We start from the raw sequence: 18,919 nt of genomic DNA, 5'->3' as shown, positions 1-18,919 counted from the left end.
AAGTCGAACGAAGCAAGGGACGGATGTCATCAAGACTACTATATTATGCTGAGACGAAATTGCACTCAGAGTCGGTGAAGTTTATTGAAGTTCAAAAAGACAAGATCAAGATTGAAAGGTAACAAACTTACCTGAAATGCTTAGCCTTATTTTACGTCGAACACTGAATGAAATTGTGTCGTTTACTCGCTCTTGTTGTACATATTTTTAATTAAACTTTTCACTCGTGGTGTCTAAAATCTATATCATAAAGCAAATAAAGAAGCCTAAGCCATGTTTTATTCTGTCATAAAACACTCCGGGCATTTGAGAGCACTCGAGAAATGTAGAAAACATTCGCCTGCGGCTCACGTTTTCTACATTTCCCTCGTGTTCTCAAATGCCCGTCGTGTTTTATGACAGTATAAAACATGGCTTAGGCTTCTTTATTTGTTAATTAAACATGATACAAAACTTTTTATTAATACATATTTTATTGGCAATACATCTTAGCTTACGTTACTGCAAGAGAAATTATTTTCTCTTGGTTACTGGTATTAGCTTTTTTATGTGAAATCTGGATCTCGCAAAATTCAGTTCGAGTTTTACTGATTCCGAGGTTTTCTGTTTATCGCTGTAATGGCAATATCGATTTCTCTAAAAACTACAATATAATATCAAACTTCAAGTCAATCTAAAGCAACTAAGTGATTTAATTCTCCTATTGATCCGATTAATAAGGGATAGCTAAAAGCTGATCAAAAAGGTAAGATATTACCCCAAAAAATGTTAAGAGATAACTTCAATTTTCGTATCTTTGGACACTACAAATGCTTTGTCCGCCAGCTAACATGGTTTGTCATCTAGTATCAATTAAGTATAATAAGTTAGCTTCTACTGTCCAGTTTCACTCTAACACATGTGCATCTGTATATACTGAATAAAGTGCTTCAAATGTTTGCCATTATCTCTTCGCGATTTTTAGTTCTTCTTCTTCTTGGAATCCTGTGTAATTGAAGCAATGAATAAAAGATCAGTTGATGTCAAGAAGGTTCAGTGAATGAATATTGCAGCTTCTGTCACACCTCCTCAAAGACAGTAATTCATCTTTTTTGGTCAAGTCACAGTACATCACACTTCTGAAATAAAGTTACTGTTCAAATGGCTTATTATACTTTGACAAATACTATTAAAATCACTAGAGTGGTAAAACCGCCTTCAGGAATTTGAACCGGCGGCGACAGAATTCTTATCACGTGATTGAAAAAAAATGTCACGTGGACACCACTTATTCATCGGGAAAGCCAACAAAAAACTTCGTGATTTTCGGAAACTTTCTGCTACAAAGCAACATGGAACACTTTAACATTAAACAAAACCTCCTTCTCTTTCGGGGGGGGGGGGGGGTTACCTTTTTTAGGCTTCAGGTATTTAAAAGGGTAGGGATTTCACGAGTTTAGGTATATGAAAGGGTATAGAAATCTGTCACTTAGGTATTTAAAAAGGCCCTTTAATTAAAATATTTCGAACAGACGCCATTTATGGCTGTATTATTTTAATTTATTAAGCGCTACATAAAAAAGGCAAGAAAACGTCCTGTTTCAAGTCCACGCCATGTCTTTTAGGTATATGAAAGGGGAACCTTTTTCAGTTAAAAGTATATTAAAGGGGTACACTTTCTGTCAAAATGGTATATAAAAGGGTAAGGGCTTAGAACTTAGGGCGGAGCCTCCCTGTATAAAACTTTTTTGAGTTATACCCCCCCCCCCCCCCCCGGGCTTCTCTTCAAGGTAGAATACAACTCAGGAGTTTTTCCGACCCTTTTACCTCGATAGGGTCAATAATGTTCATACAAACCTTGGAAAAACGATGTTTACACGGCCATTGGGCGACCGTTAAAAATCACATCTCTGACAAGACGCTTCAAACACGAACCACGTGACAACTTTCTTTAGACCCAGTGACAATTTTTTTTTCGAATACATCAGCGGTTTTACCACTCAACTGATTTTGATAGAATTACTGCTTTTTGTCTGAGTCAAATATTTCTCAATTTGCACTTCCTATCAATTACTGCTTTCTCTTAAGACGATATCAACTGTGGCTTGCTAAAAACAAACAAAAAAGATCATCCCAATCTTACTACAATACATTTCAAATGTCTGCTATAAGCCTGGTGGTTTCTTGGAGGTCTCCTCGCCTTATGATAACTACTTCTATTATATGAGTAATAGTCCATTTTACAGTAGCCTGCCAAGTGACCTGGCCTTTGAATGGTAGTGAGGCTGAGTGTGACCTTGCATTGTTACAAACCTCTGCTTTATCATGTAAATGCAAACTAGTTAGCATCAAAACAACATGATTTACAGAACAAAAGCAGTGAGGTCTGTATCAAAACAAGGTCACCTCCAGCCTCACTTCCATTCAAAGGCCAGGTCACTTAGCAGACAACTGTAAAATGGCAATATGAAATCGAACGAAAAGTGGAGATACAAAGAAATAGAAATCCCTTGCAGGGTATATTAATATCTTAATCTTATTAATATCTTTACATACAAGGAATACCACATCATTTTTGTTTCTTATTTTAACAGTGTAATCTCTAGTTGGAATAACTGTTTATTTCCCTCCTCCTTTTCTTTGCCACTTGTTGTTATTGTATTTGTTAGTCATGTATAATGTAAGTAGAAGTGTCATGAGTAGTGTAAATTGTGTACTGTAAGTATAGTTTACTTTGTGTATTTGTCAATAGAAAAGAAGGTTCAGTAACCCATTCCTACATTACTTTAAGAAGTGCATTTAATTTTGTGATTTTATCAGCACACAACTTTCGACACCGTTAACAACCCAGAATAATATAAACTAAATCAGCAGTTCAAGTATCAATGAAGTACTACATTAATGGTGTTTTGAAAGGAATCAAAACAAACCTACCTTGTTTTGAGCAAGGATTATCATGAGCCTGCGGAAAATTTGTATGAAGTCCAAGAACAAATCCACAGAGTGCCTTTGAAAAAAAAAAGGAAAAGTTATTGGCAATATGGGTATATTACTCCATTTACAGTAACTACTGACTTGTCCTAAGCCATAGATTATGAAAAAAAAAAAAAAAACACATCATTCTTCGCCTCCCATGAGCGTGACACGTAACTGTGTGTTGACATGTAAGGTAGTTTAAGAGGCTAGTGGCCGATTCAGGCTGGAGCTTATCCCAGTTCCTGTAGCATGGAGTGAGTAGGAGCATTTCTACTCCGGGCTGGATGGGACACTAGTCCATCGCAGGGTTATCCCTAAGCATAAGTTCACCAGTACCCATTTATACACCTGGGTGGAGAAAGGCACTATGAAAGTAAAGCGCCTTGCCCAAGAACACAACACAATGACCGCTGGTAGGGACAAACCCGGACTGCTCAATCCAGAGTCCAGCATGCTAACCATTAGGCCACCATGCCTCCCATGAGTGTAAACCGTGTTGAATTGTGTTTGACAATTTTTCAGAATCAGGGTAGTTTTCCACACGCTTTATCTTAGACTTGCCACAAGTTGACCTCACAAGTTTTCACAGTGAATAAGCGAGAGTCAAGCGAGCCTTTTAGGTCGCGAAGCGGCCGTGCGAGTGACGAAGTCGCGAGAGGTCGACTTGTCTCGCTTGTTGGGTTTTCGTTTGCGTTTCGCGCCAAAAATGGAGAGTATCAATTTTCAAGGGATGGAGTTTAGTTGTTGCGTGACTTTAATCCTCCGACTCAACTTACTAATGACTCTGAACTCCGACGAAAACAATCGAGTGTGTGTGCGTTTCTCGAACTTCAGAACAAATGGAAGTCACCGTTTACATCAGGACAAAAGAAATTTAAAGTTGTGGATTAAGCAATGTTAACATTTCTATGACACTTTATAGTCGCACACTCAGTTGTATTGTGCTAGCTAGTAACGCTTGCTGTTCTGCAGTTGAACTTTAATATTAAAATAGACAGTGAATAGACCGGGCTTCTAAGTAAAAATAAAAAAACAACGACAAACACTCTTAACATTTGGCAATGCCATGTCTCTCATCGATGAATACACATTTGAAATTGTTTTTCAACCAACGAAATATGTGTCGATAGTTAATCGCCTCTGGACTTCCAAACACCAGTTTAGATTTAAAATCTAAATTATCCGCCAGTTGCTGTTCAGAGCAGTCGTCGCCAACATACAAAGCTGGAATTTCAGAGGCAATAAGGTTCGAGACTTGATCTTTCATTAAAGAAATCATTGGAACGACATCTAAATAAAACAATGGCGCGGATCTCTCCCGGAGAGATAAATTTCTATCTGCTAGTAGTCATACAAACATGAATAACTGGTGACCTTGACAGCATCATCTTTCGAAATTGACCCCATGTTGAATGTTTGACCGCAAGTCACGTTTCACTCCGCTTGATCCCCTGTGATTGACACTTCTGTCCTAAGGGCTGCTCTGATTGGTCTACGCTCAGCGACCCGTTTTTGGGTCGCTAAAAGTGGCGCGAATCAAGTATGAAAAGTCCTTCGTCCCGGCGCGCCATAATAAACAAGACGAAGGACTTTCTTGAAAGTCTAGCTTTATCTATGAAACAAAGTCGGTGACCCCGACTTTTTTGCATTTCCAACACAAACTTGTAACTTATTATCTGACTACTGTAAAAAAATTTAAAAAATCTATCGACTAGAAAACTTTCGCGCAATCGTCCTTAAAATACCACAGCAGCATTTTTTCCAGTTTTCAAACCTAATTATCTTAAATATTTGCATGGCTACCCCCTATTTTTTGGAATTTTATAGCCCTTGGCAACATCTACATTTCTTGCATAGTCATTGGCCGGGCAAAAATACATCGTTATTAGTAGCACCGTCCCTATGGTTACTCCATCCAGACTGCTGCAAGTTGAGTTAAAGCGTATAAAAATTTTAACACCTTATAAAAGTACATGAATAAATTGTTTCATGACTTGTTTGATGAGAGATAATTCCACTCTGAAAATGATCAGTGTATTATGCCAGCTATCTTACCAGACAAAGTCTTTGTCTCCTTGCTTTTGTTTGTGCACAATCAGCTGAGTGTCATAGAGTACAAAGCCACAGAACAGCAGCAAGCCACCATATAGCTGAACCTATTTAAACATAGTACATATTTGCTAAATAAATGTAATTAATCTTAAGTTTAAGAACTATTATATGCTTAAAAATAGTTTGTCTGCAAACATGGATGAATCTGGAGTTATTGTCTGGGATTGTATTATTTAAAAGAATGATAATACCCTTGCCCATTATTCCTGTGATGTAACTAAGAAGACACTTAGCCAGCTCATGAACAAGCACAGCTCGCTTTTCTTATCTTGGCAGTTCTAAAAATTTTGTTTTCATGTAAACATTTCAGCCGAATTTGAGTTCTTTTTTAGCCAGTGAAATAAGCTGCAGCTGGCCCTTAGCAACATCCCTGTCATTCATCAGCCCAAAAACATGATCATAAACAGTAAGCATTTGCCTGCATTCTACTTTACCAAATGTAGTTCACCACAACTAATTATCCAACAAAAGAGCTTACCGGTAACTTTCAACAAACAAATTAATTGCTGTGTGGCTCATTTGTTCGCTTCGGGAATAACTTAGGTATAAAATGATGTAAAATTTCTTAAGCTGATCAATGAGTATGAGTAGAGAATGATTAGATCAATTGGTCTTCAAATTATTTCTTTTCTTCTTTAAATTTTAGCCTAGCTTAATTATATAAATCATTTTTTCACAACCATTATACATAATAGTGAGAGACTCTCATCATTTTGGTTTTAGACTAAGAGTTTCTCTAACGCTTTCTCCCCCCCCCCCCCCCCCCCACACACACACTTAAATTGCTGAGAGGCACTGTGAGTTAAAAATCTGACCCCAGCCAAGGATCAATCCTGGATATTTGCTCTATCCCAAGTCTAATACAGTAACTATAAGCCACTGTGCCTTCCATACCAGAGTTACATGGTGGCCTCGTGAGCCACCTGAGCTTTGAAGACAAACTGTCCATACTTAAAGCAACACACATGAAGCACATGTTTACCCCTGTATGACAGCTTAACACTACACTTCCCCTCTTTTCCTTAGTGAGTTTGAAAATTGTTTTCAAGAAGTATATATTTGTTTACAAGGCGGCCTGGGGCCAGACGGCTAAAAATTAGCTCAGTTCTGTTGGTAAACTTTCCAGACCCACTCAGCTGACTCCTTGGCCAGATTTCAAATCATGCATTGTTTGATGTTTTGTTTTGTTTTGGTCAAGAGCAGATACTGTTTGCCATGAACAAAACAAACAAAATGGTTGTGGGGACAAGGGATCAGTTTGATACTGTTTAAAATTATTATTGATTAAAATATTGATTATCGTTTGTTTATAACAGTATTGTCTGGGATTACGATATTATAACATAATCATAATGATAATTAAGATACCTGGAAAATGAAGCGTGCACCAATAAACAGATTGACCAGGGACAAGAAACACAGCATACTCAACCCAGAGAGCAGAGTGCCTGAAAAAAAAATAGAATCAACAGCACAGCTTATCAGTATGATCACACCTTCATTGGATTGAAACAGAAAATAAATGTGTGAAATTTTACATGACTACAAGAAACTGTTGTGTAATACAACAATCACTTTACATTTGGTTTAAATAATCTGGCTCTTCTGTATGAGACAACATTCCTAACTGTTTACATGTTTTTGCTTGCTTAAACATCATGTAATCACCTACAGTTGGGAACATGGTCTCATACAGAAGTCACATGTATTTACAAAACAATACAGATCCAGTCTTGGTAAAAAAAAGAAGCAATGAAATTTGCCCTCCAGAAAACTGATATTTAATGGCTACATTTATTGTAACGAAAAAATAGTTCAATATGACGTTTAACTATGTTCTGCCAAGACCTATCAAACCCAATTTAAAGAGGAAGATTTAACTTGTCTTGTATTCAAACGTTATAAACGGTCATGGTGATGACTAGAAAAGCATCATTTCTTTTGTGTTTTTTTTTTTTCTAAAACAAAACATGGCATAGTACAGCTTATTCAAAGTATGTACAAACAGCCCTCTTTTGGGATGAATACATTCTACACATCAAAACTTTGGTTTGTTTGCTGTTCTCTTGTCTATCTCTGCCGCCTTTTCTGCCCTAAACTATCTTAGTTTCATTTCTGTGTACAGCATTTCTTAGTAAGCTTTGATGTTAGGCAAATCGACTTCAGTGTAGGTGAAACATCTCAGATTGTGTAGGCGAATCAACTTCACTGTATGCAAATCAACTTGTAGGCGAAACATCCCTATTCCTTGACACATCATTTACACCACTTTAATCAAATTTAAATCAATAAATGTTAAGGATTGAATAATTAAGACATTGCTGAGCAGACCCCCAGATCCCCACCTCCCCACGAGCAAAAAGGAGTCTTATGAATGTACCCTTTACACACTCTTCTTGAAGTATACATACTTAATAGATATTATGCATGTTAACTGTGCTTAAATCTCACCGAAAAAGTGTTGTGGCTATAAAATTCATACCTCCTAAGTAGAGATAGGTTCTCTGCTCTGCCCACAAGGCACTTAGAGTGAAACAGACAAATATCAATGTGGTTGCAAAGAAAGCTGTGGGGATGATGCTGTTGAAAAATAAGAAGACAAAATAAAGTTATCAACCAGAACATACTATGTGTTTGATTAGCATGCAAGAGTGATTGATACAATTTAACTTTCCCAAAACTCTGAGATGGGCACAAGGGTGAGAAAGCAGGGTGGGGTATGAGTCCGGCTGATGGAGCATACGTGTTAAACCTCCTGCTCCTTTGTGAAAATCTAGCTTCAATCTGCTGTTCTGCAGGAACATCGACTGAAGGTTGTTAGGGTAATACATAGTCTAAATAAAACACAGTCTCTGAAAGCATAGGCTATGGACTGTTTCAGAATGAGACACCATTGAGGGTTCATTGACAAATTATGATGCTAATGCCTCAATAATTTAATGTGTCACTGGCAATAACCAATTCATGATCAGCTCCACAAAATTTGCTTCTTTGTCCACTAGAAGGACACTATAAAGACCTTCCCAACAGCATGGATAGTATATTTGCAAATACAAACACTTAGGCCTGAAGATGGAAGATTTACATGCATGGGAACTTTTTGAATTGAAGCTGCTTCGTTTGTTCAACTTTTTTCTTGGATATTCAAAATTATTTGCAGACAGAAACCACATAGCCTTATTATTCTTACTATGGGTGACCTACACGCAAGGGGGGCAGGCAATTCTATTTTTTTTTTAGCTTGCCACACTATGCTAGACTTTTGGGGATATTTTCTCTCAATTCACTGCATGTCTTGAGTGTCACATTGATTTGCTTTCAATCATAATAAAGATGTGCCAATACCAGTTGTTTAAAATCACTTTTATCACGGTTGTAGCAAAAACGAAGACCCCCAAAAACGAAGACCTAAGACCCGAAAACTAAGACCCAAAAATGAAGACCCGCGAAAACGAAGATCCGAAAACTAAGGGCTATCATATGCTTTGCTTGAACTAACAAACCAAAAGCACTCTAATGTTGGTCATTGGTCAGTTTTTTCCAGTTGCATCAACAATAATTATAATGTCACGCACAAACAACAAGTCAAAGAAATCAAATTTTCAATTCACTGACAACAACATTGTTAATTGAACTTAAGCATTGCTTGAATTTTACTGCATATCAAGTAAAGTGCTAGCCTTACAATTACCTTGGATCAATTTGTATCACGACATCCATAAGAGGCCCAAGACCTAACCCTGAAATAACAATGGAACAAATCTGATTATTACATCAATAACTCAGGGACTTCAAGAGTGTAGTGACCATGATAGGTCTGCTTTCTCTGATGGATGAGAGTTCAAACCACATGTACATGTATATGGGTACGACTTCCTACATTATACATGTAACAAGAAGCTTGAGAAGCTTAAAATCTGGTGGTTAACGATTAACCGTCTGTTTTGGCTTGAAAGGCAGGGTACAGTACAGCAAAAACCACTGGAAAATAAAGCAGTCACTTAAGTAACACTCAGTCCGAGGTTTGAGCTGTATTAGTGTGCAGAACAATATCTTGAATGTTGTCAAGACTGCATTATTACTTAATGACATATAATGGTCTAAATTTATAAATATATTTTGCACAATACAAATAAACGATTGAACTAGATGACTAGAAAATACAATCAAATATAAATTTTCAACACTTAGCAGCCTATTCGCAATACTTTTATTATTTAATCTTGTGCCAGGCTTATGCTCAGCGCACGTAAATTCCAAGATCTTTTACTTTCTCCCACAAAGGTGAATTCACATGTCTTACACTTGACTTCAGGGCCGTAACTAGCAAGAGGTAAGGTAAGGTAAGGTAGGTAAGGTAAAACTTTATTTATGCAGGGTGGACCATTAAGCACAGTGGCTGGTCTCCAGAGGGGCCCTGCTAAATACAATTTCTAAAAATATAAAATATCTAATTGTTTAAAATAGTTATAAAAATAGAGTTAAAAGCTAATGTTTAGTAATTAAAATAGTTATATAAAAAGAGTTTAAAAACTAAAACGAATTACAAGCATGAACTGAGGCAAGACGGGGCACTTGTCTAGATTTTTGACGGGGCACTCATCTAGATTTTTGCCTATAAAAATTTAAAAACAAAATATGTTTTATTGGGAAAATAATCCCCAGTTGTACAAATGCATCATGAAAAATGTCTTTCAAGTGTTTCAGAGTTTCTAGGTTTCAAGTTTTTTGAAGGAAACCCCCCCCCCCCCCCCCAGAACCCCCTAGCAAGTTCTTGCCTTGTCTATGGCAAGGGTCTGGTTACAGCCCTGGACTTTGTACACAATTTCTGACACAAAATTAAATAATGCAAACGCAATTGGACAACATGCGGAAACAACAGTCCATGACTTTCATCCCGATTGTATAGAAATTTAAGAGAGAAATGTGAACAATAGACAACAATGCCTTTTTGCTGCCTATAGGCAGCCTTCATATTCTTGAAAGCATTTGAGAAGTTTTGTTTGTTTGTTCGTTCTATCGAATCGTGAATCAGCCTATCAGTAATCCCCTTTAAAATACAGTACGAACCCACCAATCGGCAGTCCCCTTATAATCGATGAAATTCACATGTGCTCCGTTTCGAAGGAAAGTTTAATGGCGTCTTGAACAGTGAATTCAGGACGATGTTTATCCCCTCTTGTAAATAAGAAACACATTTTTGGAGTTCAAAATGGAAAGAACTAACCCTAGAGAACGCTCAACCGCCTAAAAATAGGACACCAACGGTCTTCTAAGACTTAAACAGCGATGAAGCCGATCGGCGGCACTCGCTCCAAGCGCTTAACATTTGTCTGAATCGTTGGCGGCACGCACGTCTTGAAATGTTTTACAGATCTATCAAATGACTCATTCGTGTGTTAAACAAGAAATTATTTGTTTTCATCACCTAAACAAGTCATAGTTTACACCAAAACGTTTTGTCTGGATACATGAAAAAAACGTATCGTTCATAAAACTTGCAATGTTGTTGTGAAAGAGTGAAACTGCCCGGTAGTTGGGCTTGGGGAATACCATAGAATTCCGGTTATAAGCCCTGGGCTTATACAATGCATACAGTACTTTCGCTTCGATGGCGCGCGGCGGCCGACGACATTCTTTCGGAAGATAATATTTACACAAGCATGTCTGCTGTTCTTAAAGAAATCGTATCTGCAAATGTGAAATAAAACCTTGCGGACCGTATACGGAACTTTACATGTTGTTCAATGATTTACATCATAGTTACATGAACGAAAACTAAAAAAATGTTTCAAGCCCAAGTAAAGTCAATGCCGGAGAAGAAAATCATTAAACTGATTTTGGCGTGGCGTTCCACACGACTACCAAGTGATCGTGAACTATACGTTCATCAATGTAGCGTTGTAAATAACTTAATTGATTCAGCAAAATCAGCTTATTACACTACTATTATCAGTGAGATCTCAGGTGATCAAAGGACGTTATTTAAAACTGTAAACAAGTTACTCCAGAAACAGAAGGAGCAACAATATCCTTCCAGTTTTTCTGATTCCACCAGCCTTGCAAATGCATTCAACAATTTTTTCATCAGTAAAGTTGACAAGATACACAATACACTAATGGAAAGGACTGTAGAGAATGACCTCAATTCACCTCGTACTACAGATAGGCCTTCGTGTAATACGGAAATTCACAACTTTCAGCAAGTTACTTTGGACCAGGTGAAAGTATTTGCCACAAAAACATCGTCAAAATCATGTGAGCTCGATCTAGCCTGCGAGCAGGCTCTCTATTCGGGGGCAACGTGAATATTGAACTGCTCGAGCGCCGAAGGCGCGATCCCGCGAGTGCGAAGCGGGCACGCCGAGAGAGAGCCTGCACGCGCGCCATTGAATTTCAAATCCGGCCCCTCGAAATGTGACAACTTGTTGACAACTCGCTACGCTTCCGGTGTCAATATATCGATCGAACGCTCGCGAGTTTATTTCGAAAAAAGTTGCAAACAAAGAGAGTGAATGTTACTGTATCTGCAAGTGTACATTTTTGGTAAAATATGGAACTGGTAAATCGGTTCGCATGTAAACGGAAAATTTATTTGAAGCGTCAAATCGCGATGGGAGCCGCGGACAAGTGATGACAGATGTACGAACAAATTGAAAAGCAATTCGCAATATTGTCTAGTTTGTCCAGCCGTGTGTGCGATTCCTGTCCCCCAAAAAATCAGAAAATCGAACTTAACTAGTGAGCATCACTCTGCGAACGGCATTTGTAAAGCTGCTTTATTCTCCTGCACGTTTCGTCCGACTGTCGCGGACTTCTCAGCCGATGCAAATATTAACTGCGAACTGACGCTCGTAACGCCGGTTAAATCTCGCAAAACAACACAGTTCAACCCATCGATTGTCCCTCCTTCACCTGGTCCCGGGCACCTGGTCTTCAATTATGCTGGAAAGTGGGCATATTACTAAAACGATAGTGTCTGAGAGTCGCTCGTAAACTTTCTTCTTCACCATTGCCACTGCAAAGAGTTGAAAAACATGTATGAAGCAATTGCTGTAACCGGTTTGCATAACCGCAAAAACATCTCGTCCTTCTAGAAGATAATTTACCGCATCTTCCTGTTCTTGTTTTAAGTTAAGGAGATCGTTAGAATCAAGCGAAAGTTTCCAAAATGCTCCATGAACGCTGCTGAACGAACTCGCGTGCCTATTCAGGAACGCCGGCCGTAGTTGATTTGTTGATATGGACGCTGGTTTTTCTCACATTAATTGAGCCTGTCATTTTTGACCAATCAGAGTGCTGCGTTCGTGGACGAACGCGCCGGATTCGAAATTCAATGACGTGCGTGCAGGCTCTCAATTTTAATTGCGGGCTCGCTTCGCTCGCCCAGCGGCTCGCTTTGCTCGCCCAGCGGCTCGCTTTGCTCGCGGGATCGCGCCTTCGGCGCTCGAAGAGTTCAATATTCACGTTGCCCCCAAATAGAGAGCCTGCTCGCAGGCTAAGCTCGATCCAGTACCTGCATCTTTTCTAAAAGCCTGCCTCCCTGTCATCTTACCTTCTTTAACCTCTATTATAAACATGTCCCTTATGACTGGTATAATGCCACATGCTCTTAAAGTTGCCATATTAAGACCACTTCTCAAGAAACAAGACGCCGATACTGAGCAACTACAAAACTTTCGGCCAATCTCAAATCTGAAATTTGTGTCTAAGCTGATAGAGAAAGCTGTTGCTTCGCAATTAAACAATCACATATTGAAGCACCACCTTGGTGAGACATTTCAATCTGCTTATAAAAGATTTCACAGCACAGAGACAGCCCTTGTAAGAGTTCACAATGATATTCTTACTGCTATCGACAACAATAACTCCGTTATTGACACTGTAGACCATTTCATCTTATTATCAAGGCTATCTACTCGGTTTGGGATCAAAGGAACAGTACTTGCTTGGCTAAAATCATATTTAACATCACGTACACAGTTCGTTTAAGTCAATAACAGCAGATCTTCTCGACGTTTCTTGGAACATGGCGTACCACAAGGATCAGTCCTTGGTCCTCTCTTATACTTACTGTATACATCACCTCTTGCCGACATTATTAAGTGTCACAACTTAGAGTACCATTTCTATGCTGACGACACACAGCTTTATGTGGCGTTTAAAACTGACAGTCTTGATAGAATGGCACAGTGTAAAACTTCGATTGAGCAGTGTGTCTGTGATATTGACAACTGGATGGCTGTCAACAAGCTCAAATCAAATCAAGAAAAGACTGAAGTTGTTCTTATCAGCTCAAGGTATCGCCCTAGGCCTCCTTTAGAGTCTCTTCAAATTGGCAATGTGAACGTTGTACCAACATCCTCAGCTCGAAATCTGGGCGCTATTTTTGATCAGTGTTTTAACCTTGAAGAACACATCAAATCAATCTGCAAGTCTTCTCATTACCATATAAGGAATCTAGCCAAAATTAGAAAGTACATTAATGAAGAGGGTGCCAAAACTGTTGTTCATGCCTTTATTACTTCGAAGCTGGATAACTGCAACTCACTGCTATATGGTCTTCCACAGCATCTACTTTCAAGATTACAATCCGTTCAAAATACGGCAGCTCGAATTATTACACATACTAGGAAATTCGATCATATTACCCCTGTGCTTAAGAAGCTACACTGGCTACCTGTTCGCTATCGTATAATTTACAAAATTCTCTTACTAGTCTACAAAGCTCTCCATGGGGCAGCGCCTTGCTACATGCAAGAGTTACTTTACTATCACACCTCTCGGAGATTTTTAAGATCATCTACACAGCACCTTCTGGCGACGCCCAAAGCAAAATTAAAAACATATGGAGAGAGAGCGTTTGCCGTGGCAGCCCCAAGGCTGTGGAACACAATCCCACTTGAACTTAGATTAAGTCCTTCTATTGGCATTTTTAAGAGACATTTAAAAACGTACCTTTTTAAACAGGCTTTTTAATAATAATATTATTATTTTTTAGGTAAATTTGAACTTATATATTTTGTAAATATCCGTTTTTAAATTTTTTTAGAGTTTTTAACTTTTTAACATCATTTTATTAATATTTTTTTATTGTAAAGCGCCATGAGCAATTAGTGGATTTTGGCGCTATAAAAATACTTTTTATTATTATTATTATTATTATCCTTGCGAATGATCGGGTCAACTGAGCTCTTTGTTGATACATTTAATTTCAGTTTCATCAATTTGGCAACGCACTACAGACAGAAATCTTTGATACAATACGGCCTCTTTGCAAGTAATATAAAAATTATTCCATTCTGAACGCTTCACTGACTCTCGCGAGAAACGAGACGCGTCTCGAGAGAAACGAGACTCGTCTCGCGAAAAACGAGAGGAGAGGTGGTAACTTACATTTGAACAGTACTGTATGGTTACAGCAGCACTTCACTTCTCATAATTTGAGAACTTCTAGTCTTAGAAGTGTTGCATTATATACAGGACACTTATTTTGTGAACAAGCATGAACATTTTCCTTAAGTCTATTTAACCTTGGAAACATCTCTGGAGACCGGCTGCATATCAAAACTCGTAATGCATGAGGTGACCCGATAAACTCTGATGAAGCATCAGAGAGTTACCCAAAATTTAGTTTTTCTTATACAATTTTATCTTTTAAACTTTTAAATAAATTTTTAGATAAGCTACAAATTAATACTTTAATACTACATTTAATACTTATCGTCCAAAAAACATCTACAAGTGTTTACCTGTGCAAAATGCAAATCCCATAAGGATACCTAAAAGAAAAAAGAAAAGTTATTGATTTGTGAACAAGAGTCAACTAAGTCTTAACCAGTTAAATCAGTTAAACAAAGTTCATGTACAGCACTTACCCATTCTTTTCATCTGATTCTTTCCATCATGAGGAGTCAAGGCTAGTGCAATCAGAAGGCCAATGGAGGCAATGGCTGACAAAAAACCACCCTTAAACAAGTAACAAAAGTCATAACCTGACCACACTAGCTGTCACAATCATTAGCAGTGTTACGCGACTTCAGAAATGAAAACATCTGTGGAAACGTTTCCAAGATTTCTGTCAATCAAAGTTTGAAATGACGTTCCACATGCACAAGCGATCTTGATCTTTGGAAACCAAAAGAAACTAACCGGTTTACAGATCTTTATAAAAAATTAATTATATACAAAGCCCACAATGGAAATGACATTTCGCATGCAGAAGCGATCTTGAAGTTTAACTGACAATCAATAAACTTTATGCCAACAGAAGACTACAGACTTAACTCGAGACTAAATCTTCAGGCTTTTGCATTAAGAAACCAAAAGAAGCTAATTGGTTTAAAGAAAAATTTATTTTATGCAAAGCCGACAGTGGCAGACAGAATGTTGCAATATGTTCACGGCTGGCTGAACATTAAAGTTTGTACCTTTCATTTTCATAGTATTTATTCTGATGGTTTAACAAAACAAAGCCCTTTTGGACAACTTAGCTACAAAATGGTTTAATATGCGCCTGTTAAAAACAGTTAAAGGAGTTTTGGACACATTATTCTATCGCCTGGTCACTTTTGTGATCGCTAGCCAGAAATGTTGTCGGAAACCCTTTCAAATTTTGATTGACATAAATTTTGGAAACATTTCCATGGGTGTTTATATTTCTGTAGAACTTTGCGTATCAATGCAAATATAGTTTGAAATGTATATGTTGGGATTTAAAATAATCCTTATTTTTAAATGTTTCAAACCAGTTTGTTTTTTATTTTTCATTGACTCATATTTATTTCACAAATTATCTGAAACAAAGGGAAATTGAAATCAAACTGGTTTGAAAATTTTAAACCAAAGATAAATTTAACACAACCTATATAACAGTCCTGAATGATCATGCAATAATTATTGTTCTTTAACTTGAAACACCAGCATACCTTTAGTATATCAGTAAAAAGATGCACTCCACTTCCCACTGCTGCAGCCATCATAGAAGCAGACAAGCAAGCATAAACATTCTTCAAGTGATGACGTGTAGGCTGGTCACTGCAGGCAACAAAAAAATTCATCAATGAGTTAAATTTTAATACATGTATTATGTTAAAGATTACATGTGTGCTGTTCACTATACCTTTTAGACTAAATATATCATCACAAGCATCCAACGCTTTCCATCTTCATAGAAAATTATAACTTTATCACAAATGAAGACATTTTTTTTCATTTTTTTACCTATATTTCGACGCCTTATAGGCGTCTTCTTCAGGGTAAATATTTATACATAAATATTTATTTAGACTAAATAAATATTTATTTAGACTAAATATTTATACAGTCATGTACATGCACAGTGCATGCATACAGCACACTGAATGTATTGAATACAAGGATTGAGGAACGTTACTGAAAATTACACAAGAAAATCTCCTATTTCCTTTCTTCATTCAGGTTTTTGCCTTAAAAATGGAGACAATGGTTTAGAGTAACAATCGTTTCCATCTTTGCCTGTGTGGCTATGTAAAGCTATGCATTTTTGTTGTTGCAATATTGGTCAGCTTTGCTTTGAAGTCGCAATTCCACACTGAATACCTCGATAACCTTGATACTTGATAACCAATCAGATTGTGAGAATTCGCCTAGCTATATGCGATGCTATATTAACTATTTCTTATTTTATCGTTAAGAAAAACATGATATCTCTAGAAGCCACAAAAACAAACAATTTGATTTTGACATTGTGAAGCCACCATAGGAGATGCAAGATGGTACCACAATGACGCAAACAAATGGTTGGGCTCAAATTTTAACTTTTAATTTAGCTTTTGGTTGTTGTTTTAAAGTTTGGTTAAGAAAAATGCTATTTCAGTCAGGCCATCCCAATAAAATGTTTCGTTTCCCATCGCCCGACCAACCCATTTTTTTCGAAAAGTAAAAAAAAAAAATTCAGATTCACTAGTCAAAGAAGCAAGTACTTCAATTTACAAGCGCACGATCACAACAATTGGTATGATGTGATGTATTTGTCTTTAATAGTTATCGATACTACGTCATTTATAGACTGTTAAGGAATAACAAACGAAAAGACCACGTTTTGAGTTGACTTTGTAATCAGCCTTTCTTTTTAAGCAGCCCGGCCTTTTCTGGAACCCAGAACCTTTCAAGAGTTCATTTTTTTTTTTGCCCGACCGACCGACCGGGCGATGGGAAACGAAACATTTTATTGGGATGGCGAGAAATGACTTTCATGCAAGTTTTCTCATCAGCTATCCTCAACTCGGGCCAAACAAGAGAAAGTCAATGAGAGGGCATGAGAGTTTCAGGCTAAACAAGAGCGACAGTTTGAACTCTCCTTTTACTTTACTCTTCTCATTTGGCCGGGCTTTATATGTTTTACGGTTTTTATTTACAAGTATTGATTTCATTATTAAATATTTTTCAACTACATACATTCTGTATTAATCGATTTTTTAAGAAAAGCACTAGCCTTTACTCCAATTTATTTGTAGCTTATATTTTAGTTTTATACTCGGCAACAAAAGCCAAGTCAAGGCAGCATTCACTACCTGTTAAGTACACGTAAGCATATTTTATGTTACGAAAATGTATCTTACTTCAGAACTTTACATTCAAGGCGTTATTATTTTAATACATTGTGATAAAATTTATCTTCAATCTAAGCTGACTAAATAAAAGATACATTTTACAGGTCTCAGAGCTGGATTGGCTGAGAGACAACACCTGTTCTAAACCACCTACATAATATTTCCAATCACGCCAACTTGTTTCATTCACAGACAAAATTATTCCCGAAATCGATTATTTTGAAAATATGAAAACATATTTCTGATGTTCACGACATCAATATAAGCTTATTGCTATAACAGATAAGCTTAAACGCCACTACAAAGGTCTTACGTTAGCATATCGCTGATATCGGTAAACAAGCTACAATAGTCGTACTCACAGCTTCGAAAAATCCTTTAAAGCACCAAATGAAATAGGACTGTTACCAAATAAACTGTCCATCTTGCAGGTTCTTGGTCTCTTGATATCAAATCTTTCTTCTTCTAGGCCGCAACACCAAAGTAGTCAACGATATAATCAAAAGACTGTTTCCAAGCAAAAATGTCGGATATCAGAAGTAGAAACTGCTGAGAAGTGATATTTGGCTGACGTCGCTGACGACACAAGTGGACACAATCTCGTTCCCAGGGTCCACGTTCAGGGGAAAGTGGACTCTGGGAACGAGAATCAAAACAAGAAGCTCGTAGAGCTTTAAGTGCTACCGACTGGAATTTTCGAGAAAAAAATTTCAAAACTCCGATTTCGCATTTCTTCATATTCAGTCAAAAGAAACCCTTTGGTGAACTATTTACAAAAATGACATTTAAAATTTTCAAAGGGTTTTTATATTTGAGAAAATCGGCAAAAGGTTAAAAGGCCGTTTTCGCGTCCCCGCCACCATAAAATTTTGTCGAATTTTTGTGGGTATTCAAAACACTCGTACCGAAAGAAGGTTGAACGTATGAAATTTATCTTTGGCAGGTATGCGGGGCATCCAATATACTACACAGAAACCTAAAAATATTGCAAAACGATGCAATTAAACAGATCTTTTTTAAAGCCCGAAAATTGGTATTTTGAGCACTTTGGTAAACACTTGAAACAAGGGTAACTTTGGTGGCAAAAATCGTGTCCTGGTACATCAAAATTTGGAATAAAATATAGATCGGCGTCAAGTACTATTATGGTACTGTAACATATAAAAAATTCAGCCCGGGCAATTGAAAAACCACCCGTTGAGAGAAGTAAACGCATAGTGAACATTTCATGTATTGACTACAAAAATTGTCACGGTCAC

At 37.4% G+C, this 18,919-nt stretch overlaps 2 protein-coding genes across 2 annotated transcripts in view; both read right to left on the bottom strand.

Annotated features, from left to right (window-relative positions):
* The window catches only part of LOC144630260 (uncharacterized), a 147,329-nt gene that overhangs the window by 95,674 nt on the left and 32,736 nt on the right, over window positions 1-18,919 (bottom strand). The gene's annotated exons all lie outside the window — the stretch shown is intronic.
* Window positions 455-18,234, bottom strand: LOC144630252 (putative Bax inhibitor 1). The gene is made up of 10 exons (XM_078488592.1): window positions 18,023-18,234; window positions 15,996-16,104; window positions 14,946-15,036; window positions 14,820-14,849; window positions 8,759-8,807; window positions 7,550-7,647; window positions 6,436-6,515; window positions 5,011-5,111; window positions 2,914-2,986; window positions 455-984 (listed from the first exon to the last, which is right to left on the bottom strand). Exons 1-10 carry the CDS (start codon window positions 18,082-18,084, stop codon window positions 961-963), a joined length of 717 nt encoding a protein of 238 aa, XP_078344718.1. The 5' UTR covers window positions 18,085-18,234; the 3' UTR covers window positions 455-960.

This window comes from Oculina patagonica, chromosome 11 (genome assembly GCF_052425735.1).
Source record: "Oculina patagonica isolate OP01 chromosome 11, crgOcupat, whole genome shotgun sequence".
Lineage (NCBI taxonomy): Eukaryota > Metazoa > Cnidaria > Anthozoa > Scleractinia > Oculinidae > Oculina > Oculina patagonica.
Note: the sequence above shows the minus strand (reverse complement) of the source record. Positions and strands in the feature narration are given on the sequence as shown.